Below are 27,996 nucleotides of genomic sequence, written 5' to 3' on the forward strand. Positions count from 1 at the left end.
ACCCTCCCTCTCACTTCAGCTGCAAAGAGATTCCAAAAGGTGGCGGGACCCACAGCAAGGGACACTCAGCCCTTGGAATATTGAGTCCCGGTGACCCAGCCCACCCAACCCAGGCCAAGACCTTCACCCCAGGGGCGGGGGTCAGTGGGCTCGCTCTTACCGCCCTGATATCCAGAGGGGACCATGGCAGGGTGGGGGGCCCCCCAACTGCCCCCACCCCCGTCAGCACAGGCTGGACACGAGGCATGGGATATGTCTTTATTAAAGATGCAAGCAAGCACAGAGAAGTCTCACACGTGGTGCTCAGTAACATCCATACAGTACTAAAAATAGAAAAATAGAAAACAAATTTCACAGAAAGCAGCCACCCTCGCAGATACACAGAAAAGAGGTGCTGCCAAGCCCACTGCACAATGCCGAGGACCACCTGCCCCATCCAGGCTGCCCTCCTCGACAAAACGACTGAAGCGCTCGCGTCCGCTCTCAGCACAGACCCTCCCACGGAGGAGGCGACTCCTCTGGCCCCACCACCCCCGGCACTTTCCAGCCACGGACAGCCAGGACAGCCCGGTGCACAGGGGCGGCGACACGCGTGCAGGTCGATCAGCCCTGCAGCTCGCCCACCGCCTCTTGTCACTCCTCCAGCCTGCCGTGGGCCAGCAAACGAAGCAGGAGGCGGGGCAGGGCGGACCCCCGCCTCCAGGCCCTGGAGCAGCACCAAGGCGACACCGCCGGGCCATCCGGGCCAAGACGGGGCGCCACACGCACTCGGTGGGTCTCTGGGGCTGAGAGCCGAAGGCCCAGACGCAACAATGAACAGTAGGTATAGACCCAGGAGTTCTAGAAAGTACTATCAAGCCATCTGTTTGCCAACATAAGCAGGTTTCTGCTTCAGGGAATCAAAGACCGTGGAACGAAAAGTCAGGTTCTGAGCAGGTTCTGTCTCTGCTGGGGTGGGGGGTGGGGGTAGGGGGCCGTTCTTGGGTCACCGCATGACATGCCCACCCCTCCGGGTCCTCTGCGTCGGCCTCGGGGCCGCTGGTCCGAGGGCAGCCTCTGAAAACACCCCCCGCCCTGCGAACAGCTCCTGCTGCAACTCAGGGCGGCTGCTGAGAACTGAGAGCCACCGGGGAAACTAGGGCCCCCAACCCCAGCCTCACCCCGGTCCTCACCAGGGGAGGACCGAATGGCTGTGCCGTGTGAATGACAAAAAAAAATAAAATAGAGTCAACCCTGAGCGCTTCCTACCACCTGGGTGTGGCTCTCCCGAGCCCCTTGGAAATGAACTTTTATTTGGTTTACTGACATTTATTCAGGTTTCCAGTGAAAAGCTCTATAAAATACAATACGTAGTGTGGGTCGTAATAAAGGCAGACACTCTAGTTGCATATGTTAACAGACGGGACACGTGGTCCAGCAGAATCGCCATCTTTGTGGGCAGACGTTTTAGACTTCAAAGGCGAGACAGCTGCTCTGGATCAGAACTCAAACCCGCTTTCTCCAGCTTCTCCGGCCATGTCCCCTCCCTCCCCCGGGGTCTCACTTCCAGAGTCTGTCCAGCAAGGAACAAATGAGTGCAAACGGGACTCTGAGCTATAGTATCTGGGTACTGTGAGCATGCAAGTGTGCGGTTGCTGATATTATAAATAAAAGTCGAACGTGAGGTCGCACTTCCCCATCTTCTGCTTGTACACCAGGTCGAACTTCTCGTTCATGGAAACAGTGAAGATGTCCTTCCACAGCCCGACCCTTCCTGCAACACAGACAGGGGCAGGCGTGCTGAGTTCACTGGCGGTCAGCCTAGCTGCCAAACCACAGGGAGCTGGGGAGAGGGACCTGGAAGGTTCCAGACCTATCCCCGGACCCCTCTGAACCTGTCCCATGGGGACCACGACGGCCGTGTGAACCACAGGCTAGCTGAGCCCGCTTCCCTGAGTCTGGCCGTCCTGGTATGCTTTCACCCAGGACCAGAAATGTGCAGAGCTGAGGCCCTGGGGAGGCGCTGCCCATCCACCACTGGCCCCCAGCACCAGGCAGAGCAGGCGTGTGAGTCCCAACACCCCCGAGGACGGGCAGTGTCCGTGGCCCGGGTCTGCGGTTCAGGCACCACGTGGGATCTGTGTGCTCTGTGACACCACTACTCACGCAGCTCAACAGCTCCACCAAGGCGGCTGTTGGTTCTGGAGAATTTTTAAAGGGAAACCGAAAATCATCCCCACAAAGGCAGAATGTTTCATGGTGGGCAGGGAGCTGCCAGGGCCAGGTTAAGGGTGGGGATTTTGAGAAGCCTGCCCGTGTGACATCAGGGGAGAATTGACAGGGAATAAAACCATCAGAGCTCCCAACTCGACACCAAAATCAGTCCCGCCCAGGCCCTCGTGGCTGCTCTATCACAGTGACAGTCCACTGAGGCTTGATCAGACCCCCTGTGCCCACCCCTTGCAGGAGATGAGGGGCCTGGAGCCGACAAACTGATGGGCCGGCACGGGCCTTCCCCTTCTTTGTGAAGGGAGAGAGATCAAAATGACGAAAACTGCTGAACCCACTTTCCTTAACTACAAGATCTTCGGTTCTGGTCACTATGAATGGTGACTGTGAGGAAGTCAGGAGCAGGTTCCTGCCCTCCCGTCTGCAGTGAGTGCGTCACCCAGAGCACTGTGGCCAAGCTTTTTACACACCGGCCTCAGGGCACTGAGATGCTCACCTAGAATTCTGTTCACCGTCGGCATCTCTGACAGCAGAGCTCTGACTGTCCCAGCAAGCATCTCTCATTAAGCTGCGCTATTAACAGTCGCCCCTGTCCTGGCAGGACCTAATGTATGAAACTGCAACCCTGCAAACACTGAGCTAACAGATCCAAAGTGATACGGATTTTCTCTTCGGTGATGAAAAATTATATGCTGGTGATGGAGAGGAAAAGAAACAAGAGACTGTTCTTGCTACCCTCTAAGGACACCTCAGGGTCAGAATTACAAGCTCTAGACCCACCACACCATATGTTTTTTTTCTCGGCTGAGGCAGCCGAGAGCTCGTCAGAGGAGTCACCCACCTGGTTTAGGATTTGGACTCAAGACAGTGCAATTTATGCTGTGACATGAATCAAATCTAAGCAATGCAGCTGGCTACTCAAGCCCCTGCATTCTCACCAACGCAAGGAGGTCTTCCGAGCAAAGAGGCAATGTGCTAAAAGAAAACAAAACCGAAGAACTGAAATAAAGCAAAACCAAGGTAAACGATGATAAAAGCAAACACAGCGGAAGAAGCATCTGTGCATGCAGTATGCTCTTGACACTTCTTAACCACACGAGTGAGCCAGAAGGGGGGCTTCTGGAGAAGGTCACACCCAAGGGTAACAAAACACAGCAAACGCAAAACTAAAAAAGAGCAAATAAATCTTAAATTATAAACATTCGTGAAGATGCAGCCAGGAAATAAAAGGCAGGGTGACGTGGCTCGTTTACTAACGTCTTCGCGGAGAGTGGCCCGCCTGCCTTGACAGGAAGGCGCCCAACCGCCTGACCTTCAGGACAGCCTGGGAGCCACATGGGTCGGCAACCCAACCAGCGCTCCGCACAGGGAGGACAAAGGGCCAGAGCAGCCCAGCAGGCCGCGGAGGAGCTCCTCTCTCCCCTCTGGGCAGCTGCTCGTGGAGCCCGGTGCCATTCCCAAGCCCTCCCCTCCGACCCGGGAGCTAGGAACCAGCCTCGGCCATGATTTGAAGTACCGCGGATGTGAATGCCTGGGCCGTCTACCATGAAGCAGCTGCAAAGAGCACGAGTCCTCAGGGCACAGAGAGCAGCCCCCGTGGACCTCGGGAGGACTCTTGTGGGAGCCCTCGGGGCACAGAGAGCAGCCCCCGTGGACCTCGGGAGGACTCTTGTGGGAACACCTGCCCGCACCGCAGACGGCTCCACCCCCAGCACCCCGCTCTCGGGCCGGGAGGGCGTGCTGGCCTCTGTGACAGCTGCCCGGCCAGCCCTGGAGAGGTCTGCACTTCCTGCTTGCTGTCACTCTCTCACATGCGTACACACACACACACACACCCCGTGTGCGCACACACACCCCTCACATATACACATAGCACATACACCACAGACACACACACACACCCCTTCCCTGGGATGCGCTGCACCTCACCTGTGTGGCTGCCTCCCCTGGGGAACAGAGGGAGACGCCCTTGCTCACACAGACCCCTAGAGCCCGCTGGAGCTCGAGGAAGCTATGTGCACGCTCTGTGCTCCTCAACTCCACAGCCCCAAACCCACTGCCAGGCTGGGGGACGTCTGAGGAGGTGTCTGCCTGAAAACCTCTTGCCCAAAGAGCCTGAGACACTCCCCCGCCAGCAGCCGCCCCACCGTGAACTCTGCACCCTGTGCAGGGTCACAGGCTGACTGCAGCAGGGGCTTCCAGGATCCTCAGTGGCCCTTTCTTGGGTTGCCTTCTTCCGCTCCCCCTGGGGAACGGAAGGCTCTGGAGATATGAGGCTGAACCCTGACTCGGGGCCGGGGAGGGGGAGGATGGGGCCTGGAAAGCGTGAGGACGCCGGCAGGGAGGGGGCGGGGGCCCTAGGGGCCGGGCAGCACGTACCCCGGCCCACGGGCAGGGCCTCGGCGTTGCAGCACTGGTCCACCAGCTGGTGGCAGTGCTCGACCAGCGACTCCAGCTGCGCCTTGTCGCAGGACACCCCCAGGAACCTGGCCAGCTGCTCCACCATGGCCACCAGGTCCTGGAAGACAAGGGGGGGGGCGCGCGAGCCCGTCAGAGGCGGCGCCTTTGCGGAACACCACTCGGGGGACCTTTCAAGCACGGCCTGACTCAACTCCTCGAGACAAACCGGACACCACAATCTTCAGGAAATAAGGATCCGGGTTAGGAGACCGCCCGAGGCCGCTTAGCTCCCGCCCCGGACCTCTGGGAATCTGGAAGCAGACCCTGATGTAGCGGCGGCCATGTCCAAAAGTAGCAAGCAGTAAAGGAAGGCGCTTGGGCACTGTGCCAGGGGCAGGACCAGCTCGCTCTCCCCTTCCTTCCACGCCATCAGCTGGAACCCAAACGGCACTCGGGAGAGCCTTGAGGAGGCCCCGGGGGACCCTGGGGCCCCAGGGCCTGCCCACCTCGCGGGGCAGGGAACCTGGCTCACTGTGAAGATTCGGTAACGCTCGTTACGCTGACGCGAAGCCGTCTGTGGGCCCCGGCACCCCGGCACTGCCGACGGCACAGCTACCGCTGCCTCACCGTCTCCGAGGGGCCCTGCCCACCTGCTCACCACACAGCCCCGCCCCTCCATGCCCATGTCCTGCCCCAGGAAACACTGAAGCCTCTAGCGGCCTCCGCCCCAGCCTCGCCATGTCCAGCGTCCTGCCCATAGCCAGGGCTGTCTGTTGGCAGACCAAACACTGGCCGGCGGTGGCTGGGCCACGTGAGAAGAATGTTAGAGGCTGTCTCCTCTCCCGCAGGCCTGCAAGGCAGACACAGCCTCCGGGCGAGTCTGGAGAAGCGGGCCACAGGGCTGTGTTTCAGCTCTGAAGTTTTCTGTAAACTGCACACCCTGCTCTCTCGGGATGAAATACTAAGTGACTCAAAAGTGAGGCGCTGGGAGGAACCTGCCAGCTGGCACTGGGCCCTACAGTTGCGTCTGCAGCTGGACAGGCGGGCTCCTCATCCCACCCTGCCTTGGAGCCCCAAGCACCCCCCCCCCCGCCATCCCAGCACAGAGGTAGAGGAAAAAAAAGATGAAAAGACAACTAGTGTCCGCCCAGACACGGGAACGCCCACAGAACTCTGCTCACAGTTACCCAGAATGGGAACAGCCCAAATGCCCGTAGCCCTGAGTGGATGGACAGACATGCGACGGCGGACACGCTGCCCAGAACGTGCCCCAGGGAGCAGAGGCCAGACACCAGCACACACCCGCCGGGTGGTCAGCAGCCTGCAAACCAGCTCCCCACCCCCCACAGACAGACAGACAGCCTGGACGAGAAACGCAGACTCGGCCACCCCAAGCTGGTCCCCTCACCTTGGACAGGGTGCTGGGTGGTGCTCCACCACCGTCGAAGCATAAAAATAAATAGACCTTTCGGAAGCACTGCAGGCCACCCCTAACTTGGGAGCGGCGCACGGCCCAGGCCACTGGGGGCCTGCATGGGCTGGAGGCGAAGCTCTGTCAAGGGCTCTGGGCCCACCTGGAACCCTGGGGTCCCAGACACACCCCTGATGACCAGGCACTGCAGGCCCCACCCTCCCTGAGGGCTCCACTGTGGGACTGACCGGAGCCTGGAGCATCATCCCTGCCCCTTGGCACCTAACCACCAGGGCACACCCCCCCTCAAGACAAACCCCCTAGGGACCTGCCCCTCAGGACACGCCCCAGAGGCACCCACCCCTCAGAACATGCCCCCCAGGTACCCACCCCCTCAGGACACGCCCCTGAGACACCCACCCCTCAGGACACGCCCCCGAGGCACCCACCCCCTCAGGACATGCCCCCCAGGTACCCACCCCTCAGGACACACCCCCTCAGGTCACACCCCTGAGGCACCCACCACCAGGTACCCACCCATTCAGGACATACTCCCAAGGCACCCACCCCTCAGGACACGCCCCTGAGACACCCACCCCTCAGGACACGCCCCTGAGGTGCCCACCCCTCAGGACACGCCCCCCAGGTGCCCACCCCTCAGGACACGCCCCCCAGGTACCCACCCCCTCAGGACACGCCCCTGAGGCACCCACGCCCTCAGGACACGCCCCCGCAGGCGCCCCCCCAGGCACTCACCCGGTGCATGTCTTCGTACTTGAGGAAAAGCACGTTCGAGTCCATGTGGTGCTCCCAGAACTCCTGCACGTGCTCGAACCAGGAGCCATAGCCCACTGTGGACACAAGGGGACAGGAGAGGTCGCCGGAGGGACGGGCGCGTGGATGGCGGCTCAGTCCTCTGCCCAGCAGCTGCGACGCAGCTCCAGCTCCTCCGGCAGCCACACACCCCCTGGCCGCCTGCCCCACCACTCCCGTCCACTGGCCTCCGCCCCACCTCCCAGACACCCAAGGCCCGACCCTGAGCAGGGAGGCCGCCGTCCCCTGGGTGCGCAGACGCCGGCTCCAGGAGCTTCTTGGACACGTGGTGACCGCAAGAGAGGGCCACCCAGAGGAGCTGGCCCAGGGCCAGTTGGTCTGCAGTCGGGAAGACAAGAGCTCGGGGTGGGGTGGGGTGGGGTGGGGCGCGGCACTCTAGACAGAGCAGACGTGGGGCCCGCCAGGCCCGCACACCGCAAACCCAGGCAGGACCGGGAGGCGCTGCACGAAGAGGGGCAGTGGGCCGTCCCAACACGTGAGCTCACACCAGCACAGCCAGCGTGTCCCACGACTCTCTGGGCTGTGGCCTGGGGCTGGGGTCCCATGGCCACAGGGGGACCCATGTACCAGTCAGTGTGGCCAGGCCGCTTCACAGCGTTCTTCGTAAAACCTACGGGTTCTCACCACTGGTTTACACTGACGCCCCTCACTGTGAAGGCAGCTTCCAAGGGGGCTTCCGGGTGGACCAGAGGGAGGTCTCGGCCAGGGAACGTGGGGGACCCTGGGCCGGTGGGGCCTTGGAAAGCAGGTCTGGCTGGATAGCAGGGGCCAGTCAAGAGTGGTGGCCACACTGCCGGGGCCCTCACTTAGCTGAGCACGCATCCACCTCCCGAACCCCAGGACACGACACACAGCCCAAGGCCAGAGGAGCTCCCAGCCTGACGGCAAAGCCCAAGGACACTGGCGACGGCCACACGGGAGTGGCCAGCGCTGGGAGGGAGCGCCAAGGCCTGGGGCAGGCACCTCCCATGCCAGGCAAGCTTGGAGCGATCCGCGAGGGCTGGGCGGGAAGCAGGGCAGGGGGCTGCAAAGGGGCCTCAGAGAAGCAGGGGGGGGCACAGGTGGGCGGGGTCCGAGGCAGACAGCACCATCAGACGGTGGCCAGGCAGGAGGGCAGAGGACGAGGACTTGGATCAGAGGCAGCCGGCCTCTCACACCCTCACTGGCCGTGAGACGGAGCAGGCCCTGAACCTGTCTGCACCTCCTCCTCTGTGAACGGCATGACGACAGAACCTGCGCCCCATCCCCCACCCCCCTACCGCTAGGTTGCTGCCCCCAGAGAAGCAGGTACAGGTTTCGGCCCCTGGGGACCAGCGGGGGCATCGCTGTGTGTCCTCTCTGGTGGGACGCACTGGGGATCCCATGTGTACTACTGAAGTCCCCCAAGTGCCAGAGCCATGCATACCCGCACGACCAAGGCTGGCACATGGGGACCCCAACCCTGCCAGCCCAATGCATCAGCAGTCTGCCATTCTGCTGGCGAGGCACGGCGCAGCAGCAGCCTAGGCCCACAGCCAGACGTGGGTCCTGGGAGTGGAGGTATTGGTCAGGGGGGCACTGGCGGGGGAGTGGAGCAGAGCAGAAGGCCCTCTTTAGGCCATTTATGGAGAAGGAAGGGGGCGCTCTGCAAGGGGATGGGGGTGAGTGGGCAGAAATGAATCAACAGCGCAGGCTACAGCCAAAGGCCTCACTGGGCCCGCGGCCGGATGAACCCTGGCCCTCCTGGCCCGGTCTCCCGCAGCCAAGGTTTCAGACTCCAGGTCTCGCACCCTCCCGTCGGCCTGGCACATCCCTGCTCCTCCCACACCGGGAGGAGACCCACGCACAGGGCAGGACATGAGGGCCAGGCCAGCCGTCCCGATCTTGAGCATGGGGGCGAGTCCAGAGGAGGAAGGGACCTGACCAACTCGCTGGCAGGCTGGTAACCCTGGGGGCCCTGAGCAGACGCTCCCAAGTCTGGGCCCACAGCTGGCAGGCAGACCGGCGTCCTAGGACTGAACGGTCCACTGGGCATGGACATGGGAGACCAGAACACCCCCACCCTCCCAGAGAACACTCACAGACAGACAACCAGGGCCTGAGGATGGGGTGGCAGAGGGGTGGGGGGCGACTCGGGGACAGGGAGGCCGAGAAGACGGGGGATGCAGGCACTCCTCCACCCTGCTCCTGTCCCCTGGCACTCGGGGCCAGTCCCCCCCCAACTCCCGCCCTGTAATGTGTGCGTCACGACCCCCGACACAGGCCTCGGGGCAGTGCGCCCTGGCTGACAGTGGACAGACAGCGAGTTTCACTGCCTCTTCTGCACAGCACTCAAGCTCTTCAGCACCGTGGACAGAGAAGGCAAGCCTTCTCAGAGCGGGGAATAAACAGGACTGGGTGCTTGGGTGCAGCGGCTTTGGGGGACCACAGCAAGCGTGTACAGCCTTGAACGTCAGTGCTGGACAGTAACGTGACCTTCACGAGGTGGAGGGGCCTGTACTGGATAACTTACAACTCCCCCGGCCTGCGCAGGGGGCAGTGTGAACGCGGTGGACACCCACTATTTGCAGTGGTGGTGTTCCCGTGCTGGTGGACGCTTTAAAGGCGGGAACGCAAACCAGGACTTAAAACACGGCTCTGGGAACCAAACGCCTGACAGACCAGGAGGGGCCCAAGCCAGCTGATGGGCTGGGGGAAGGGAGGCTGAACAGAGGCCTTCAGTAGGTCCTCAGGGCCTTAAGGCACAGCACTGGGGCCCTACACTTGTCCCTTCCCATCCAGGGTCCCTCCTCCCCAGGCTAGGCTGAAGCAGAGATGCAAGGGCAGCAAAGAGAGGGCCTCAGACACTGTGGGGAGCTCACTCAGGAGGTCTGGTCTTCAGCCAGGCTCCAGTTCAGCCACCCCAGGTCCCATGTAAACTTGGGGTGCTGCGCTCCTGTACTGCCTCTATGCACTTTATCCTGCTCCTGCCACGTAATCTCATTGCAGAACCCCTGCCCTGCCTGGGCCGGACAACGAATGGACAACCAGGCTGAGGGTTTCCTGAGCTGGGAAATAAAACAGGAAGTGTATATGCAGGAGAGTCTCCAGACGGACTTAATCAATTTCAAAACTTTCCTGGGCGCAAAGTCTTAAGCAGCAAGGTGTGCAGAGAAGCCAGGGTTGGCAGGTGGGGGACCAGAACCAACCCCACGGCCAAGGGGACAGCTCCCTCCCTGGTCCACTCCTCCCCGGGGGTGGGGGGGTGGCAGACACGGATGGAGGGGCCCTGGGCATGCTTAGCCCCTGCTCAGGCCTCTCCCCTGGGAACACGCCTCCTGCCCAGAGCACTGTCCCGCCCCTCCCTCGGAGTGAACCCCACCTGCCACACCGGCCTGTGGCTCAAGCCTGACCCTCAAGTCCAGCTGAAGGCCCAGGGCCCTCACACGAAGCCGCAGCCTCCACGCTGGCCTCGGGCACCAATAACGGGGCGGATCTAGGCCACTTCTCACAGCTTGGAATCCAGGCAGGGATACGGATGCTTTTAACTGAGGGACTTCTCAGAACCACAGGGGTGTGGGGAGAGACATGGGCTTCGGCGTCGGATGCCCGCTCGGCCTGGCAGAGACTTCCTGGCCCCCCTCAGCCCGCGCTCCGCTGCCCGCCAGCAGGGAAGCAGGCCGGCCCCGTGGCCGTCACAGCCCTGGGGTGATGGGCAGCACCCCCGCGGGGGCGCCACGCAGACACTCACGCTTGTCGTTCATGAACCTCCGGCAGAACTCCTGGAACGTGCCTCGGTAGCTCATGGTCCGCAGCGAGCGGTGGAACTGGTAATAAGACACCACCAGGTCCTTGGGGTTCCGGGCCATGTAGATGACCTGCGGCGGCGGGGGTGGGCAGGGGGAGGAAGGAGGCACAGGCGGGCACACGGAGGAGGTTAGTCTGCAATCCTCCGGCCCAGGAAGGCCACCCCAAGCAGGTTTCACTGACCTACAAGCTTCTCTCCTATCCCGTTACCCAGGCGAGGCCAGCCCTTCACACGCCAGGACCAAATACCTTCTCACCGTTGCCCTGTCTCAGCAGAGATGGACTCCTGTCCACACGGCAGCATCAGCTAGGTCAATTACTTGCGTGTTTAATCACATTTCTGTCCTCTAGCACTACTTGTTTTTATTTTTTTTATTAAACTACAGTTGACACTTTAGAGAAGACTCTTGAGAGTCCCTTGAACTGCAAGGAGATCAAACCAGTCAATCATTAAGGAAATCAGTCCTGAATATTCACTGGAAGGACTGATGCTGAAGCTGAAGCGCCAATACTCTGGCCACCTGATGTGAAGAACTAACTCCTTGGAAAAGACCCTGATGCTGGGAAAGACTGAAGGCAGGAGGAGAAGGGGCCGACAGAGGATGAGATGGTTGGATGGCATCACCTACTCAATGGACATGAGTTTGAGCAAACTCCGGGAATTTGTGATGGACAGGGAGGCCTGTTGTGCTGCAGTCCATGGGGTCGTAAAGAGTCAGTGAGTGACTGAACTGATAGCTGATATACAGTATTATATATATCACGTGTATAAAATATAGTCATTCAAAATTTGTACAGAGTATATTCCTTTTATATGACACTTGCTGTATTCCTCACGATGTACAATGTACCCCTGTAGCTCATTTTATACATGCTGTTGCTGGGGTTCACTTGCCCAGTCGTGTCCGACTCTTTGCGACCCCATGGACTGCAGCACGCCAGGCCTCCCTGTCCCTCACCGTCTCCCAGAGTTTGCCCAAGTCCATGTCCATTTTCTGCAATAGTCTGTATCTCTTGGCCCCCATCCCTGCCTTGCCCTGCCCCTTCCCTCTCCCCACTGGTAGCCACTGGCTTCCTTTTCATCTCTGAGTCTGGCTGCTCCTATTACAGTCACTAGTTTGCTGCAGTTTTTCAGATTCCACTGAAAAAATCACATAAAGTGATGCCGAACAGTATTTGTCCCTCTCTGTCTGGCTTAACGCCCCCCAAGTCCAGCCCCACTGCTGCAAATGGCAGAATCCCCTTCTCTCTTTACGGCCGAATGGCTTCCCACTGCACACACCCGCCAGACCTTTCATGCCCATTCATCTGGGGACGGGCACTGAGGGTGCTTCCGCAGCCTGGACACTGGGCTGCTATGAACGCTGCGGTGTCTCTAGCTCTACTTTAAAATCAGCAGAAGACGGAAAAATTATGGTCCTGACCCTCCTGGTGATGAGAACTATAGGTCTCCAACATCTCATGCAGTTGAGGAAACAGAAAAAAAGCAGACAGTGAAAGCAGCCGTGAGTCCTTAGGTCTCAAACAGGCAGAGGCTGAGCCCTGGCTGGTCAAGTTCAACTGTGAGGAAGAACCCAGGTAAGCAACATGGATATAAAACACTAGCGACAAGGCTCCAGGACGTCTCTCCGGGGGTCCCACCCCACCAAGGTTCTCTGGGAACTCGTGCCTGTGACAGACCACAGTTTGGACTGGCACACGGGTCCCTGGTTCCAGGAGGAGGAAGCGGTTGGGAGCAGTGGGGATCCAGGGTTACCTTGGAATCGCCGTTGTGGAGGTCGGAGGGCAGGAAGCGGTAGGGGAGGTGGCTTTTGATGAGGCGGGGAGATGTCAGTTCCTGTGGCGGGCAGAGATGGGAGGCGGTCAGAGGAGGACACACAGACTTTCTGACGGGCCCTGGGCCCTATGGGTCCTTGGACGAGTCAGGACCAGCACCCCTGCCCCAGAAACGTCTCCCCAAGATATGACCCCCAGCCCTGCCCAGGCTGGACCCTGGGGGACAGACGAGCCAGACACAGGCACCCACAGCCTGAGTCTAAGTATACCGGCAAGGGTCTGCTCAGAGGACACGAGGGCAGGCTGCAGCCTGGAGCGGCCAAGAGCGGCCGCAGGACGGGCCATGAAGGGCCACAGAGGAAACAGAAGCTCAGGGAGGAGGGCCGCTGGGCTCTGCAGTGGTCTCAGCGCAGGGCCCCCCGCGGCGCCTTGCCACACCCGGCCCCTCCATCAGCCAGCGCTCCGCCCCCAGGCCCTGACTCAGGGGTCCCCGCCGACAGGCCCTAGCCCGTCCACGCTGCTCCTGTCCAGAGGGGCCACCCTTCGACCACCAGGACCCTCGCTTTTCCTGTCCTGTGGGCTCTAAGTGCTGTAAGGGCTCTGACATCACAGGGTCAGCTCAGCTCTGGGCGGGACCGCAAGGCCAGAAGCAGGGCGCCAGCAGCGGGCACCCACCCAGCTCCACAGTGGGGCTCGGCTGGCAGCAATGCGAACACTGACCTGGGGGTGTGGGGGTGCTCTCAGAGCTTCAGAATGCCCATCTCACAGGAGAATGGACAGGGGAGCCACGCGGGAAGTGAGGCCTGAACTGAGAGGTGGCAGAGGGGAGGGTGCAGAGAAAAAAAACCAGATAACATGAGGGGTGGGCCAGACGGGACTCAGGGATGTTTGTTTCACTCTTGGCACCAAGTATTTATGATGCAAACACATCCTACCCAGTCCCCCCAACAGGCAGGATGAACCACAGGAGGGGGCCCCTCACCCCCACCTTGCCCCCCTACTCCCGGCAGCTGCCTCCTTTCCTCCTTGAAGTCACCCCCTATCACCCTCTGGTTCGGTTCCAGGGTCATCACCACCAGCTCAGGCCGGCAGTCTCTCCCTGCCGGCCACCTGGGGTCCCAGGAGCTCACTGCTTTCCTTCCAACCAAAGAGGCCCCAGGAACCCCTCAGGAGCAACCACAGGAAGGCCCCCAAGGGGCTCACGTGGGCTGTGACGCCTGCCCCGAGCCCACCTTGATGATGTCCAGGCCTGGCTGTGGGTATTCCAGGACCGGGAGCTGCTCGTCGATGTTCATCAAGCCGATCTCATCAGGGTCGGCCCCCTGGCTCACCAAGTAGACCACTTCCTGCAGCAAGCTGGTGCCTGGAGGGAGAGAAGCTGGTGAGGGGATGCCTGGAAGGAAGCCCGAGGGCCAGCCCCACTCTTGGGGGAGCACCAACCGCCCCAGGAAAGGACTGAAGGGCTCCAGGTTTTGCAGGGAGGTCTCAGCAGTGTCCTGAGTCTAGTGGAGGAACACTGCATGCCTCAATGCCACCTCTCGGGGTGACTGTGGCTCAGCCGGCCTTTCTGAGTTCCTGTCTTGTCGGCACCGAATGCAGACAGGAGATTTCTCGAGACCGCCATGAGGGGAGAACAGGACGCCCGGTGCCTGCCTCCCCCAGGGACCTGAGGACTGTGATGAGCGTGTGATCTCAGTCCTGGGCTTCCAGAACCTGAATTTCCATATACCCAGGAGTGATGAGGGTCCAGGGGAATGGCTGGCCAGTCAAGTATTATTTACAATGAAAACCACATCTCCTGGTATATACTAAACCAAAACACGGGTCTGTGGTTTTGACCTGTAACGAGAAATGTACCAGGACAGCACCAAGAGACATGGGCCAGAACAGCCCTGCAGTTACTCAGAGGAGCAGAAGGCGGATGCAGTAACAGGTTTCCTCTGCTTGGGCTCCAACACCACCACGGGTGGTGACTGCAGCCATGGAATCAGAAGACGTTTGCTTCTTGGCAGGGAAACCTCGACAAGCCTAGACAGTGTGCTGAAAAAGCAGAGACATTACTCTGCCAACAAAGGTCCCTGTAGTTGAGGCTCTGGTCTTCCCAGTGGTCACCTACGGTTATGAGAGATGGACTGTAAAGAAGGCAGAGCGAAGAATTGATGTCTTCAAACTGTGGTGCTGGAGAAGATTCTTGAGAGTTCCTTGGACAGCAAGGAGATCAAACCAGTTAATGTCAAGGGAAATCAACCCTGAATACTCATTGGCAGGACTGATGCTGAAGTTGAAACTCCAGTATTTTGGCCATCTGATGTGAACAGCTGGCTCACTGGAAAAGTCCCTGATGCTGGGAAAGATTGAGGGCAGAAGGAGAAGAGGGCATCAGGGGATGAGATGGCATCACTGATGCAATGGACATGAACTTGGGCAAGCTTTGGGAGATGGTGAGAGACAGAGAGGCCTGGTGCGCTGCAGTCCGTGGGATCGCAAAGAGTCAGACACGACTGGGCAACTGAGGAACAACAGCAGCCAGGACCATGCTGAGAGGCGCAGAGCAGGACAGCCCTGCAGCGCTCCTCAGAAGAGCAAGCCTTGGGAGCAGCGGAAGCGTCGGTGAGCAGCAGGATGAATGAATCAGCCCCGGGACTTGGACGACAGGAGCCGCAAAGGGCTGCAGCACCCGGCAGGGCTGGGTCCAGACACGGTGCTGAGCACAGTGAGCGAGGTGCCAAAGGGAGTCTGCTCTGCGGCTGTGGTCGCCCTCCAACCTGAGACGCAGGGACCATCGCCCCCATTAGAGGGGAGGTTCCTGAGGCCTGATGGTGCCCAAGGTCACAGCGCCAGTGTGTGGCCCCCATCCACCTCTTCCTCCTGGCGAGGCCCATCCACCCAGCAGCTCAAGGCAGCTGCACTTGGGTGGGGGCAGGCGGGGAGAGTGGGGGTGGGAACTGGGGGGTTACCCTTAGAAATCAGACCGTGGGCAGTTTCCTCCCAGGGAGGTCTTCAGGCTTCCCTGGTGGTACAGTGGTAGAGAATCTGCCTGCACTGCAGGAGATGTGAGTTTGATCGCTGGGTTGGGCATATTCCCTGGAGGAGGAAATGGCAACCCACTCCAGTATTCGTGCCTGGGAAATCTCATGCACAGAGGAGCCTGGCGGGCTGCAGTCCACGACTGGGTGACTAGACCACCGCCAAGGAGTTCTTCAGGAGCTGCATTTAGCGCTCCCGCCCCACCCCAGCAGCCCCCACAGGCATGACCCAGACAGCCATTTCTGCACATTAGTACTTCTAACATCAGCGTCGACACAGCAATTTCACAAGCTCCATCCGTGCCTCCATTAAGGAGCTGCGCCGGAAGGCCAGCCTCGTTAGAGCCCACAGGAAGCTCTCTGCAGCCTGTCCCTCGCAGCCCCCTCTCCAGGGCAGCCCTATAAGTCCATTTTCTGGTGGAGCACCACTTGGCACTCCCGTCTCCAGCTCAGGAGGGCGCACCATGCCCCTGCCGGGCACCAGGGAGGACGGGGAGTGGGAGACACAGGACCAGCTCAGGCAACGGCCCCGGTGTCCCCAAGCCGGCCGGATGTGACCAAACCACCACAGAAAAGAATGATCGGGGATGATGACTCTACCAGAGAGTCACTACCCGGGTCCAGACAAAGCCCCTCAGCCGAAGTCCAAACACTGGCCCTGCAGGCAGCCACCAGGCGCCTGCCCTGCCCACTGGCGCCTCCAGGTCCCACCGCCGAGAGGCCACCCTGCCCAGCCCGTCCACCCACCCTCCTGGCTACCGTGGCCCGGCTGTTCTCACGCCCAGGGACACAGTCCTGCTCAGCCTGCGGCCTCCTCTCCCCCACTCTGACCCTCTCTGCTGCGGCCACCCTTCTCCACCAACCCCTGCACCCAGCACCCAGGGCCCAGGCCTGCCACGGGCTGCCTTTCTGCCTAGTCACCTTGGACTTGTGCTTTGGGCCACCACTCAGAGGCCTCCCTGGACCCTCCAAGTCTCCCCAGCCCTGGGGGCACTGGGTGACCTGGGCTTCCTGTTCAGCTGCACACAACGCTCTGGGCACCTCTGGGGAGCTGACGGGGGGCAGCTCGTGTGCACAGGGAGCGAGGCTGCATCGTATTACTAGTTTTTACAGCGGCTGTAACCAATTACCAACAACTCAGTGGCCCAGAACAACCCAGGTACTACCTGTCATTCTGGGGGGCCAGGAGGCCAGCACAGGTCTCACAGCACTAACACCAAGGTGGTCTGCGAGGCTGCACCCCGTTCTGGACACCAGGGAGAAGCTGGACCCCCGCCTCCTGCCGCCCCAGGTCACATCCCCTAACACCCGTGGGCACTGCACTGCTCACCTGGACTGCTCACACTGGAAACACCCCAGCCTCCTCACACCTCAAGCCAGGCCGCCTTCCCGCGAAGATGGGCTGATGGGTGACACCGGGGGCAAGGCCCGCCATGGCCGAGGCAGGGTCTACAAGCACCCCCAGGGTGGATAAAGAAGCTCGGGGTTCAGGTTCTGGGCCAAGGTCACAGAGCTGGGGAAGGGAGAGCAACGCTTGGAGTGGCGGGAACCGCAGCCCTGCACGGACAGCCTCCCCAGTACCCCTGGGGAGCACGGGGGCCACAGCCGGCCACCCGGACAGGATGGCAAAAGCAGGCGGGGGTGAAGCCAGGCCTCAGCCCCCTCCCCGCCACCCCTCTGTGTCTGATCCGCCGGGGGAGAGGTGCCCAGGAGGCCAGCCCGCTGCCCAGCAAATTCAAGGTGAGGTGGAGGAGAGCCAGGCTTTCAACCCAGGGATACGCGGGACTGGCCAGGCGGGAGTAACACGAGCCACACGCTTTCCGGCAGCTCATTTTCAAGTCAACAGATGCGAGTCGATGGCTCACAGGCGCGCTTCTGCTGACGGCAGGGAAACTGCTCCCTGGTGGCTCCGAGGCAGTGGCAGTGACTCTGATCGGCAGAGAACACTGAGGTTTGGGTGGAACTCCCTGGCGATGGCTGGGGTGGAGCCCGTCAAGATTCCTACCAGAACCCTTGGGGACAGGACGGACCAGCACGCTATGGTCGGAACCAGTCGGAACTGGACCCCCAGGCGCCAGGATCCTGGGGCTGGGAAACTTTGGAATTCTGATCCTTTCATTTTTATTCTTTACCTAAGATCACACGTGTATACCTGGTCTAAAAGTCAGGAGCGGATTTCCCTGGTGGTCCAGTGGTTAAGAACCCACCTGCCGATGCAGGGGACGCAGGTTCGATCTCTGGTCTGGGAAGACTCCACAAGCCGAGGGGCAGCTAAGTCTGAGCTACAAGGAAGAAGAGCCCCCCACGCTCAACGCAACTAGAGAAAGCCCGCACGCAGCAAGGGCAATCAGCACAGTCAAAAATAAATTGTAAAAAGAGTCAAAAGACTGAGGTCAGAAATCTCACGTCCCTCCCCACCCCACTCCTGTGAACACAGCAAAGCCCTGCTGATTCTTCTCTTACCCTCCAGTTTCTGACCTGCTTACACCGTTATTTCACATCTGTACGTTCTGATGGGTTACTAACTGCTGACCGAGACGCCTTCCTTCCTACAGGCTTCTCTCCCCGACGCGGTCTTGGCACAATTCTTGGTCTAATCCAAAGTACAGCGAGTGGTGGTAACGCTTCCTTGCTCATACAAGACTGTCTCCTTTGCCTGCTTGCTCACTGTTTTATGTGCCTATTAACAATTTCTTGCCCGACTCTGGATAATAATTCCTGGCAAACACTCCCCACACAGCCAAATGCAGGGGCTGTGCTCGAACCCCATGAATCTCTGAGGGTCGTGCCCTGCCCCCCGGCGCCCCACAAATGTCTCCCTGCGTCTCTGTGGGGCTGGAGGGACCCAATCTTCTAGCCGTGTGCCCCTTGGTGTCTGCGTGCACGGCGGCAGAGCCCACCCTCTATGAGCTGGAGCCTGACGACAAGCGCCTGCTTCTACCTGGCTCGGGATGGCTGGCTGAGCTGGGTATGGGGTTCCAGGCTGGGGACCCTGAATGCACTGTTCCCATCTTCCAGCTGCCAGCATTGTGCTGAGAACTCTGAGGTCCTGGTTCCTCGTCCCTTGAATGTGGCCCATTCTTATCTCTGGAAGCTTTGCGATCTCCTCTGAAATTTCACAGTTAAGTGCTTCAGCCCAGTCTCTTATTCATGGTGCCTGGAGACACATTCAGGCACAAGGGGGCCTTTAACTCAAGCTCCAGTCTGGAAATCCTGACTTCCAGTTCTCCCGATCTCGCTTCCCTCTTTCTGGAACTCTGAGACCTTCTACTTTTCTTTCCTCTTTGCTCCCACTTGTCATCAATTTGTAACAATTTTGTTCCACTTTCCAGGACATTTCCTCTGCTTCACCATCCAAACCTCACAGCTGAGTTTTAAAATTTCAGCTACAATGTTTTTAATTCCAAGAGTTATTTCAGGATCCCTACTTGCTCATTCCTGGTGTGACTGCTTTCTTCACCAAGAGCCTATCTGCCTTCACTCTTGGAGTGGAGCAGAGTCAAGAGCGCCAGGGGTGGTTCTTTCAGGTTTTCTTCTGCTCTGCACACTGTGTTGGATTCCGCTGAGTGCCTCTTGCTGCTTTTTGTCTTCTTTTGGCAGGGCTCTGTCCTTCCTGTTGGAGATGCTAAGATCTGGAGACCCTGAGTCCACCCACAGGTGAGAACAAGCCCCAGGTCACAGTTCTCTGCGGTGGACGCGCATGCTGACCGCAGGGCCTCACATGCGCGAGTGCAGCCCAGCCTGGCACCCTCACAACTATGACAGCAGATGCCCGCGTAGGAGCATTTCTAAGTCTTCACTTTGGGGTCAGTTTCTCCAGAGGAGACGCCTCCACTCTCTGCGCCGGGGGACCGCAGGCATCCCAGGAGAGCTGAGCAGGAGGGTGAGGTTGTGGTCTTCACCTGATGTCCATTTTCAACTCAGCACTGTATCCCAGCCTATTGCTGTGTGTGACAGTCCCAACTCCACGACCTCTCTGGACCCACTTCCCCCAAAAAAACTTGCCTGTCTTTGCAACAGCCTCCTGCCTTCAAACTCCTCCGAGGGGCGCAGTGTACGACTCCTAGGCCCTGCAGTGAACGGGTCCACGTACCTGCTGCCCTCCCCTCCTGGCATTAGGTTCTCTAGCTGCTAAGTTAGCTAACACTGAGCTTCCGAAACCTATAGTCATTGCACTCCCCCTCCCAGGGGCTCGGAGCCTCCTACTTCCGGTCATCACATAAAGAGGTCTGAGGAGACGCAGCGACGAGCACCTGTGCTCAACCCACCCCGTGGGCGCTCTGCAGGCACTGGACACAAAGGTGCCACAGCTGGGGTCAGTCCAGCTCCCCCAGGAAAACAGAAAACCTCCTGGAACCCTTCTCCTCTATGGGAAGAAAGCGTTAAGCCACTGGAGGAGGGGCAGCAAAACCTGCTGCCCCCCACCCACCCGGGTGCTGGTGAAGACCCAACATGGCTGGAGACTGGGTGAAAGAAAAGAACTCTGGCTCCATGGGCAGGGCAGAAGCCCGTCCCAGGGGTCTGAAGACCCCAAATGCAGAAAGAGGGATGCGAGACTCTTTCCCGCACAAGACCCACCATCAAGGCAGAGTTGGCAGCCACTGGAGGGCATCACTGAGTAAGTTCCATCAAGACCAAGAAACCCAGAGCCTACCTAAGGCTGCAGCTGGACCAGGCAACGCCCTCACAACCCTCCTTTCTCAGCCAGTAACAGAGCAACAAGTACCAGCTGTCCACCCTTGAGGGAGGGGACAGGGTGTAGGGAGAAACCTCTCTTAAGATTCAGACCAAATGCTGAAGGTAGGGCTGGGAAGGACTGCAGGCAAAAGGAGACGGGGGCAGCAGAGGATGAGATGGTTAGATGGCATCATTGACTCAATGGACATGAATCCGAGCAAACTCCGGGAGACAGTGGAGGAAGCCTGGTGTGCTAACCAGTAGGTCCAAACATAGCAACTGAACAGCAACAGGACAGGAACACTGAGGAAAGACCCTCTGAACACTCAGCACCACCCTCGCCATGTGGAGCACGAGGCGGTGCTACAGGAGTTAACACCAGTGGTCACTCAAGTGACCAGAGTGATAACACAATTCAAACACAGCCCAGTTCCTACTAGACTGACTCACTGCCTACACTAACAGCCTGCCAAGAAGAGACAGGCTGATTTCAAAGCATCAATACAAATGATTCCTGTCTCCAATGCTGGCACAGTGTCCAGCATCCAATCAAAAAGTAGTACACATCAAAAAAAAAAAAAAAAAAAAACAAAAAAATCCCAGTCAGGAGACAAAACAATCAACAGAATCAGACTCAGGGAATATTAAAGTATCCTGACTCAAATGTTGAAGGATTTCATGGAGAAGATGGACAACAAGCATAAACAGATGAATATTTCAGCAGAGAGATGGAAACCACGATGGAAATGCTAGAGAAAAAATAAAAACACGGTTAACAGAAATACAGAATGCTTTCAGTGGGCTCGTCAGTATACCTGACACAGTGGAAGGATCAGTCAACCTGAAGACTGGCCAACAGAAGTTACCCAAACTGAGACACAAAGAGAAAAATAGCGTGAAAAAAATAGAATGTCCAAGAGCTATAGGACCGTATCAAACTGTCTAACGTGTAATTGGCGTCTGAAAAGAAGAAGAGAGAGCGAGACACCAGAAATAGCTGCAGTGGTGACTGAGAATTCTTCCAAAATAAGGAAAGGCATCAAAGCACAGCACTGAGATGCTCAGAGAAGCCCAAGCGGAATAGGCATCCTTCTCCCCTAAAAAATACATGTATCTGGACACCTCATATCCAAGCGCTGAAAACCAAAGATAAAGAGGACATCTCGAAGGCCGCCAGAAGGGGGGAAAAAGGATCCATTCCAAAAGGAACAAAGAATCACAGCTGACTTTTCACCAGAAGCAATGCAAGCCAGCAGACAACAGCGTGGCACCTCTGAAGTCCTGAAAGGTGGCAGTGGGAGGCACAGGAGGACGCTCAGTCCCACAGTGAACAGGTGAGACGCGTTCTGGAAACAGAGGTCCACATTGGGTAATCGAGAGGGAGGGAAAAGGAGAGGAAGGGAAGGGAGGGCAGGAGCACCCCAGAGAGAGGGAGCCAGGCTGCTCCCGAAGGGAGAGCCATGCGTGCTCACCGTGCTGATGAGCAAGGGGTAGGACAGCTGACCACCGGAGGACGGCCCCGGGGTGGACTTCACCACTGCCTGAAGGCCATGGCAGAGTTGGGAGAGAGAGCGAACCCTCGGGGGCGTGGTCTTGCGTTCCTAAGAGGTCACTTTGGCTGCAGAGTGAAAGGTGAACCCAGGAGGCAGGCCACACAACAGTCCAGGTGAGACAGGAAGGCTCCCAAGACTGCAGGGGGGCTGAGAGGGGTGGGCAGGTTTGAGCACTTCCTGGGTGGTAGAGCCACAGAAGCACAGTACCGAGGTGCATGTGGGGGCAGGGAACGGCAGAGCAGTCCTCACTGCCTCGGAGGAAGGAGAGGTGAGGAGCCCCATGAGACCCTGAAGCTCAGAGTGGGCTCGGGGCCTCCTCCTAATTCCATGGTGTCAGCAGATTCTCGTCCCGCTGGCCCTGCTCCCATCTTCCTCCAGACTTTGTGGGTTCCTCTGGAGGCTTTCATTCCAGGTCTCATATGGTGATGAGAAGGCTGCTCCCCCAGCCAACCCCGCCTCTTGGGACCAGCCACCTCCTTCCCCAAAGCCAAGCCCTCTGTATGGGTGAGCAGCTGGAGTCAGAGCAAAGGGAAAGAAGAGGGAGGAGGCAAGGGAGAGGGAGGGGAAGGACACAGGAAGGCGACAAGTCATCTGGAACCAGACCTCCGGGGACATCCTCAGGGAGGCGGGTGAGCAGGTGCTCGCTGGGGGGCACTCATCACCCCGGAGCTGGAAGGCAGGGATGCCAACTCTGATCCTGGCACAAACGTGAACTCAGGGAGGGTGGTAAGTTCCTCCCCCAAAACTTCCTAGCCTGCTTCCGGATCTGTATTTGAGGCCAGTCTCCTCCCCAGGCTGGGAGAACATGATAACCATCCCTGGAAACCTGGGAGCGTCCAGCCCAGAACCGAGGCCAGGTCACCGCTGTCCCTCTGTCCAGCTCCCCTGGGGCTGGCTCCTCCCCACCGTCTGCAAGTCAAACCTGCATCCTCGGGCGCTGACACCGCCCTTGCCCCTCAGGGGGCCTGTTTCTATTCAAGAGAGGCAACAACGAAGAACACGAAGCTGCTCCGAGGCTCAAACACGATGGACGGGGAGGCCCCACCAACTCTCACAGCCAGGTCCCGCCACCTCCTCCATGCAGCCCCCCTGAAACCCTCCTCCTCGGAGCCCCTCTTCCTGGGTCCCCTACCTGACCCCCGAGAACGAGCACCCTGGCCCATTGGGCAGGTGTCAGCATTAGGAGCCTGGCTTTCCAGTGTCTGTGTGAGCTCCTTGAGGGCTGCATTCACAACACTCCCTGCGCCCATCTCCCGGGCCTGGGGACGCTCTCAGCCAAAGATCATCTAGGCTGTGGCCTGTGGGCCTCCCCGCCCCAGAGGGTTCTTAAGACTAAAGATGAACCTATCAGGTCTAACCCTCTCATTTTTCAAGAGCAAACTGAAGTCACACAGGGACAGGGCTGGAGTTGGGCCAGGCTCTCCCGTCCCCCCATCAGTGACCAGAGAACAGGGGTGCACTTCAAGACGGGTGAGAGCCAAAGGAAAGAAAAACCAGGAGCGGGGATGCCCAGGCCGAGCCAAGGAGCACATTCCAGAGCCCACGTGATCTCCACAGCCTTGGGAACCGATGCCGCCCAGACAAGATTGGATTTAACACCAGACACCCTGGGCTTCCCTCAGGCTCAGTCGGTAAAGAAGCCACCTGCAATGCAGGAGACCCCGGCTTCAATCCCTGGGTCAGGGAGATCCCCTGGAGAAGGAAATGGCAACCCTCTCGGGTATTCTTGCCTGGAGAATCCCATGGACAGAGGAGGAGCCTGGCGGGCTACAGTCCATGGGGTTGCAGAGTTAGACACGACTTAGCAACTAAAGAGAGAGAGAGAGACCCTGGGACCAGAGGCTGTAAGAAAGGACCATCAACACTGGACAGCGAGGAGGGTCCCGGACACTGAAGGCACCACGGGCTCCCACCGTGGGGTCACAGCACGAACTGGTGCCGTCCTGCAGGACCTCCGTGAGGATGGAAACAGCTGAAGCCTGCTGTCCAGCGCAATGACCACTAGCCACGTGCAGCTCCTGAGCTCATGGAGTGTGGCCAGTGCTACTGAGGAACTGAGTCTCTATAATTTTATTTCAATTCCTTAAACTTCGATACCCCCCTGGGAACTAGAGGCTCCCGTATTAAGACAGCACAGTCCTAGCCTGTCATCTGAGCTCAAATGTCAGAAACACAGAAAAGTTCTAGAAGTACTGAAGTACTGTGGAGGAAAGCAGGATCCGACTGTTGCGACCTCTCCCATCAGACGCTCCCCACCAGAGGGGCGGGGTGGACAGGGGCCCTGGGGCCACCTGCAAGTTCACTGCGACCCCCTAGACTTGGGCACTGGGAACCCAAGCGGTCCCGCGGGTCCACACTGGAACTGTCCGGCCCTCGGCAGGCTGAGCACTCACTGAAGACAGGCACCCAACAGGACTTTTCTCTGCATGCCCAGCCCCGAGGAAAGGTCGGGGTGCCGCGGGTGCTCAGGGAGTGAAAGCTGGCATTGACGACACCCTGCCCTCTGCTTAGGGTGCATCTGGTCCAGGCAGGAGCCCCGGCTTATCTTTCCACCCACCCTCACAGCTGCCCAGCAAGGCGCCGAGGCAGCCTCTCCCACCAAGGGCAGCACAGCTCAGGTGGTCTCACCTGCCCAGGGGCAGCCAGCAGGTGAGTAGCACAGCTGTACTCACATGCAGGTCTTTGCACTCCAAAGCCAGGCCCTCAATGTCCAAGCCAGAGCCTCCTGCAGACCCACTCCCGGTGGGGAGGAGGAAGAAGGGAGGCGGGGACGGGAAGGGAATGGAATCGTGAAGTCGGCCGCCTGAAGTTCACGTGGCCCAGGACTCAGAACTCTGACAAAACCCCTAAAACCCCGAAGCATCCTGAGACTTCCACCCCAGAGCAGGGGAGAGAAGGTGGGATCCTCCCTCCTCCTTGGGGCCTGAGTCCAGCTCCCTCCTCCATAGGGGCAGGGGCGAAACTGGCGGCGGAGCAGAGGACAGACCTGATTGTCCCTCAACTGCTGTGTAACTCTGAGCAAGTCCGTGCCTTCTCTGAGCCTCTGGATTAACACGGCAGAGTACCAGGCACGTGGGACTCGTCAAGGGGCCACTTCACCACTCTGAGGGCCCACGGCAAACTACACCTGGCCTGCGTTCAAAGTAACAGCCCCTCCAAGGACCCGGGAGCAGAAGCACAGCAGGGGAGTCGCCTGAGGGCAACTGCCTGGGGTGGGGTGGGGGGTGGGAAGGAACCCAGATCCTGCCCCCTAGGCAGCTCCTCCTGCCACACTAGCTGCCACTGGAGAGGACCTCCAGGGCGTGCCATCTTTGGTTGAGTGAAAATTAGATTTGGGGGACTGATTCTTCAGGCCCCTCTGTTATCATTTTGAGTAATGAACTTTACAGGCGGTGGGGGCTGCGAGGACATGGGACCTCCAGAAGCACTGGTCTCAGCAAGGTCATCCTTCCTGAGAAAACTTCTCACTTTTCCTGTCACCATCCCACGACATGGACAAGCAGGATGGACTGGGTGAAGGTTAAGAACCAGGAGGAAAGCAAAAAAGGAATAGCAGATACTGGCCTACACAAACCCGTGACACCCTGCGGCTTCACTCCCGGGCCCGCCGTCAACTCAAACAAGCCTCGTCCCAGGCACTTGAGCTTGGGTGAGCCACTTCACCTCCCAGAGTTTCTGTGCCGGACTTCTGAAATGGAGACCACCTCTGGTCAGAGAGGTCCGCAGACAGCTCACTGCCATGATGAACGGTGGCCTTTGCAAGTGACAGAGCACGGAGCATGGCAGGTCGCCAGCTGAGCGCTACTAATGTCCTCTCCCTCTGGCTCACACACAGTTCAAACAAGGGCATCTTCAGGCTGCCCTGCAGGCTGCATGCATGCTCAGTCGCTTCAGACGTGTCCAGCTCTCTGCGACCCCATGGACTGTAGCCCGCCAGGCTCCTCTGTCCATAGGATTCTCCAGGGAAGAATACTGGAGTGAGCTGCCATTTCCTTCTCCGGCAGGGGGGGGTGTCTTCCCTACCCAGAGTCTCCTGTGTTGGCAGGTGGATTTTTTGCCACTGAGTCACCAGGGAAGCCCTTAAAATGGGTTTGTGTTGTTCAGCTGTGTCCGACTCTTTGCAACCCCATGGTCTGTAGCCCGGTGGGCTCCTCTGTCCATGGGATTCTCCAGGCAAGAGTACTGGAGGAGGTTGCCATGCCTGTCTCCAGGGGATCTTCCTGACCCAGGGGTCAAATCCACAACTTATGTCTCCTGCATCGGCAGGCAGGTGTTTTGTTTTTTTTTTTTTTTAACCACTAGCGCCATCTCAGGCTGCCCAGTCGGCAGGTAAAAGGCAAAAGGAGCCAGCAGGGGGCAGATGGAGAAACAGTAAGGGCCTGGAAGGACCGTAAGGGGAAAAATAATTTTAAGCTTTGAAAAGGAGGCTCTTTCAGGCTGTGTGCAAAGGGACCCCACACCAGGATCTCCGGCCGAGCTGGGTTCTCTGTTTCCGAAGGGAAGAGCCAATCTTTGCTCTCCTTCTGAGAGCAAAGTCAGAAGGACATGTTTTTATCTTTGAAAGATGCAAGTTACAAACAAGATGTGAGGTTTGGTTATCCAGAAAACTTCCTTAAACTAACACTTCATTCCCATCAAGGTCCCTGCAGAACCCCAGCAGGCCCGTCTAAAGCCTCCCCACAAGCTTCAAGGCCATGCCTTTCAAGCAAGCTCTATGCCCAGGGCCTCCCCAGCCTGCCAGCAGCCCAGCTTCTCAGCCACCATCTCCTACTCATGAAATGGAGGGGAGTAACAGAGAACCACAACTGCCCATCTGCCACTCCGAAATCCTCAGAGGTGCCCACATTTTTCCCAATTCAGAGGTAGGCAGACCCTGCCCTAAACTGACAGGAGGCCATTTTCAGCCTTCAGTGATCCCAGGGAACAGGAGGCAAGCCAACTGCTGTCCCGCCCACACCCTGCTGGGGGTCTTATATATATGAATGATATCCCTGGCTCTAAAATCTGACCAATTTTGAATCCCCACACTTCCTTTTCCTTCTTCCCAAAGACAGCCCAGCAGTGCCTCCAGACTCCTCTCCACCCCTCCACTCACAAGCCCCTTCTTCCGCCTTCCTGGGAGAACCAGGCCTACCCCCTGGGCATCTGGGGCCCTGCACAGCAAGGACAGCCAAGCCTACAGGCTCTCCCAGCAACCTGCCAGCCTGATCCTCTGACCACGCGACCTCAAGGCCGCCACCCTGCACACCAGGCCAAAGACGCACTGCACTGTCTGGGTTCAGAGCAGTGAATCCCTCTCTCTTCAGGACAGCGGCAACAATGGAAACCCGCAGGAATGTCAAACAGGAAAGTTGCCCCTTTTCCCTACAAACCTCAGAAGAGGCACTACATCAAAAATCTCTTACATCAGGTCCTGGGCACATGCACACCCGCCTGGCCTTAAATCGCAGCTCCTCCCGCTCATCAGCTGTGTGACCTTGGGCAAGCAACCTCCCCTCTCTGAGCCTCAGTGCCCACCATACAGTGGGAGTGCGAACGATCACCTGGGCTTCACACAGCGGTCATGAAAGCGACATTCTAATGCTAGGAAATGTGACTGCCCTGGGTCCCGGAAGCCAGGATACACCGGGGTGAAGGAGGCGGCCCTGGATCAGGGGGGACACATCGGACACTGCACTCTGGGCACGGGCCAGTCCCATCCCCCAGCCAGTGCCCACGCAGGAAATGAGGGACGCACACAGCCCTGACGCCCCGTTTCACCCCCTTCCCAAGATCAACACCAGGACTTGGCGCTCATCAAAGGGCTGAACCGAACCCAAAAACAGAGAGGTTTAGTGACTGTCCAAGGTCACACAGCCAGCTGGACATCGGGAGGGGAGGCAGTGAAGGGTGGCGGGCCTGGGCCTGTCTGCCTGGCAGCTGCCGCCCCCAAACAAGGCTCCATCCCCACAGGACGCCACCTGGCCACGGACACCGGGGGCTCAACCTCCAAACACCTGGTTTCCCCCCAAACCCCGGGCCGACCACCCCCACCCCGCCCTGTCGGGCTCCAGGCATCGCGCCCCCGCCCTCGGCCCCCCACCCCCGGTCGGCCCCCCGCCTCCCCGCGCGCGGGCCGCAGCGTCCACGCCGGCGCGCCGCAGAGCCGGCCGGGGCGGGGTCCGCGCAGGGCTCACCGGACTTGGGGTAGGTGACGATCCACACGTCGCTGGGCCGCACCGGGAAGTTGGCGATCTCCTCCATCTTCCCGCGGCAAAAGGGCGGCAGCCGCACGCCGTGGAACTCGAAGTACTTGCTCTCGAACTCGCCCGGCGTGCTGGGGGTCTCCGCCTCGCTCTCCGCCATG

At 59.1% G+C, this 27,996-nt stretch overlaps 1 protein-coding gene across 1 annotated transcript; it reads right to left on the minus strand.

Annotated features, from left to right (window-relative positions):
• Window positions 1–250: 250 nt before the first annotated feature.
• SULT4A1 (sulfotransferase family 4A member 1) lies at window positions 251–27,995 on the minus strand. Its single transcript, XM_069586520.1, has 7 exons — window positions 27,827–27,995; window positions 13,627–13,757; window positions 12,375–12,455; window positions 10,563–10,689; window positions 6,776–6,870; window positions 4,588–4,726; window positions 251–1,753 (listed from the first exon to the last, which is right to left on the minus strand). The coding sequence occupies exons 1-7, from the start codon at window positions 27,993–27,995 to the stop codon at window positions 1,641–1,643; spliced, it is 855 nt and encodes a 284-aa protein (XP_069442621.1). The 3' UTR covers window positions 251–1,640.
• Between the last annotated feature and the right edge of the window lies 1 nt (window position 27,996).

This window comes from Ovis canadensis, chromosome 3 (genome assembly GCF_042477335.2).
Source record: "Ovis canadensis isolate MfBH-ARS-UI-01 breed Bighorn chromosome 3, ARS-UI_OviCan_v2, whole genome shotgun sequence".
In the NCBI taxonomy this organism is placed as follows: domain Eukaryota; kingdom Metazoa; phylum Chordata; class Mammalia; order Artiodactyla; family Bovidae; genus Ovis; species Ovis canadensis.

Excerpts from the sequence above, each read along its gene's own strand:
- SULT4A1 (XM_069586520.1), bottom strand. The coding sequence starts at position 27,995 with ATGGCGGAGAGCGAGGCGGAGACCCCCAGCACGCCGGGCGAGTTCGAG. Across the intron at positions 6,871-10,562 it reads GAGGTTCATGAACGACAAGC|TGGGCTATGGCTCCTGGTTC; the intron begins GTGAGTGTCTGC and ends TTGTGTCCACAG. Across the intron at positions 1,754-4,587 it reads GGCCCTGCCCGTGGGCCGGG|GAAGGGTCGGGCTGTGGAAG; the intron begins GTACGTGCTGCC and ends TCTGTGTTGCAG.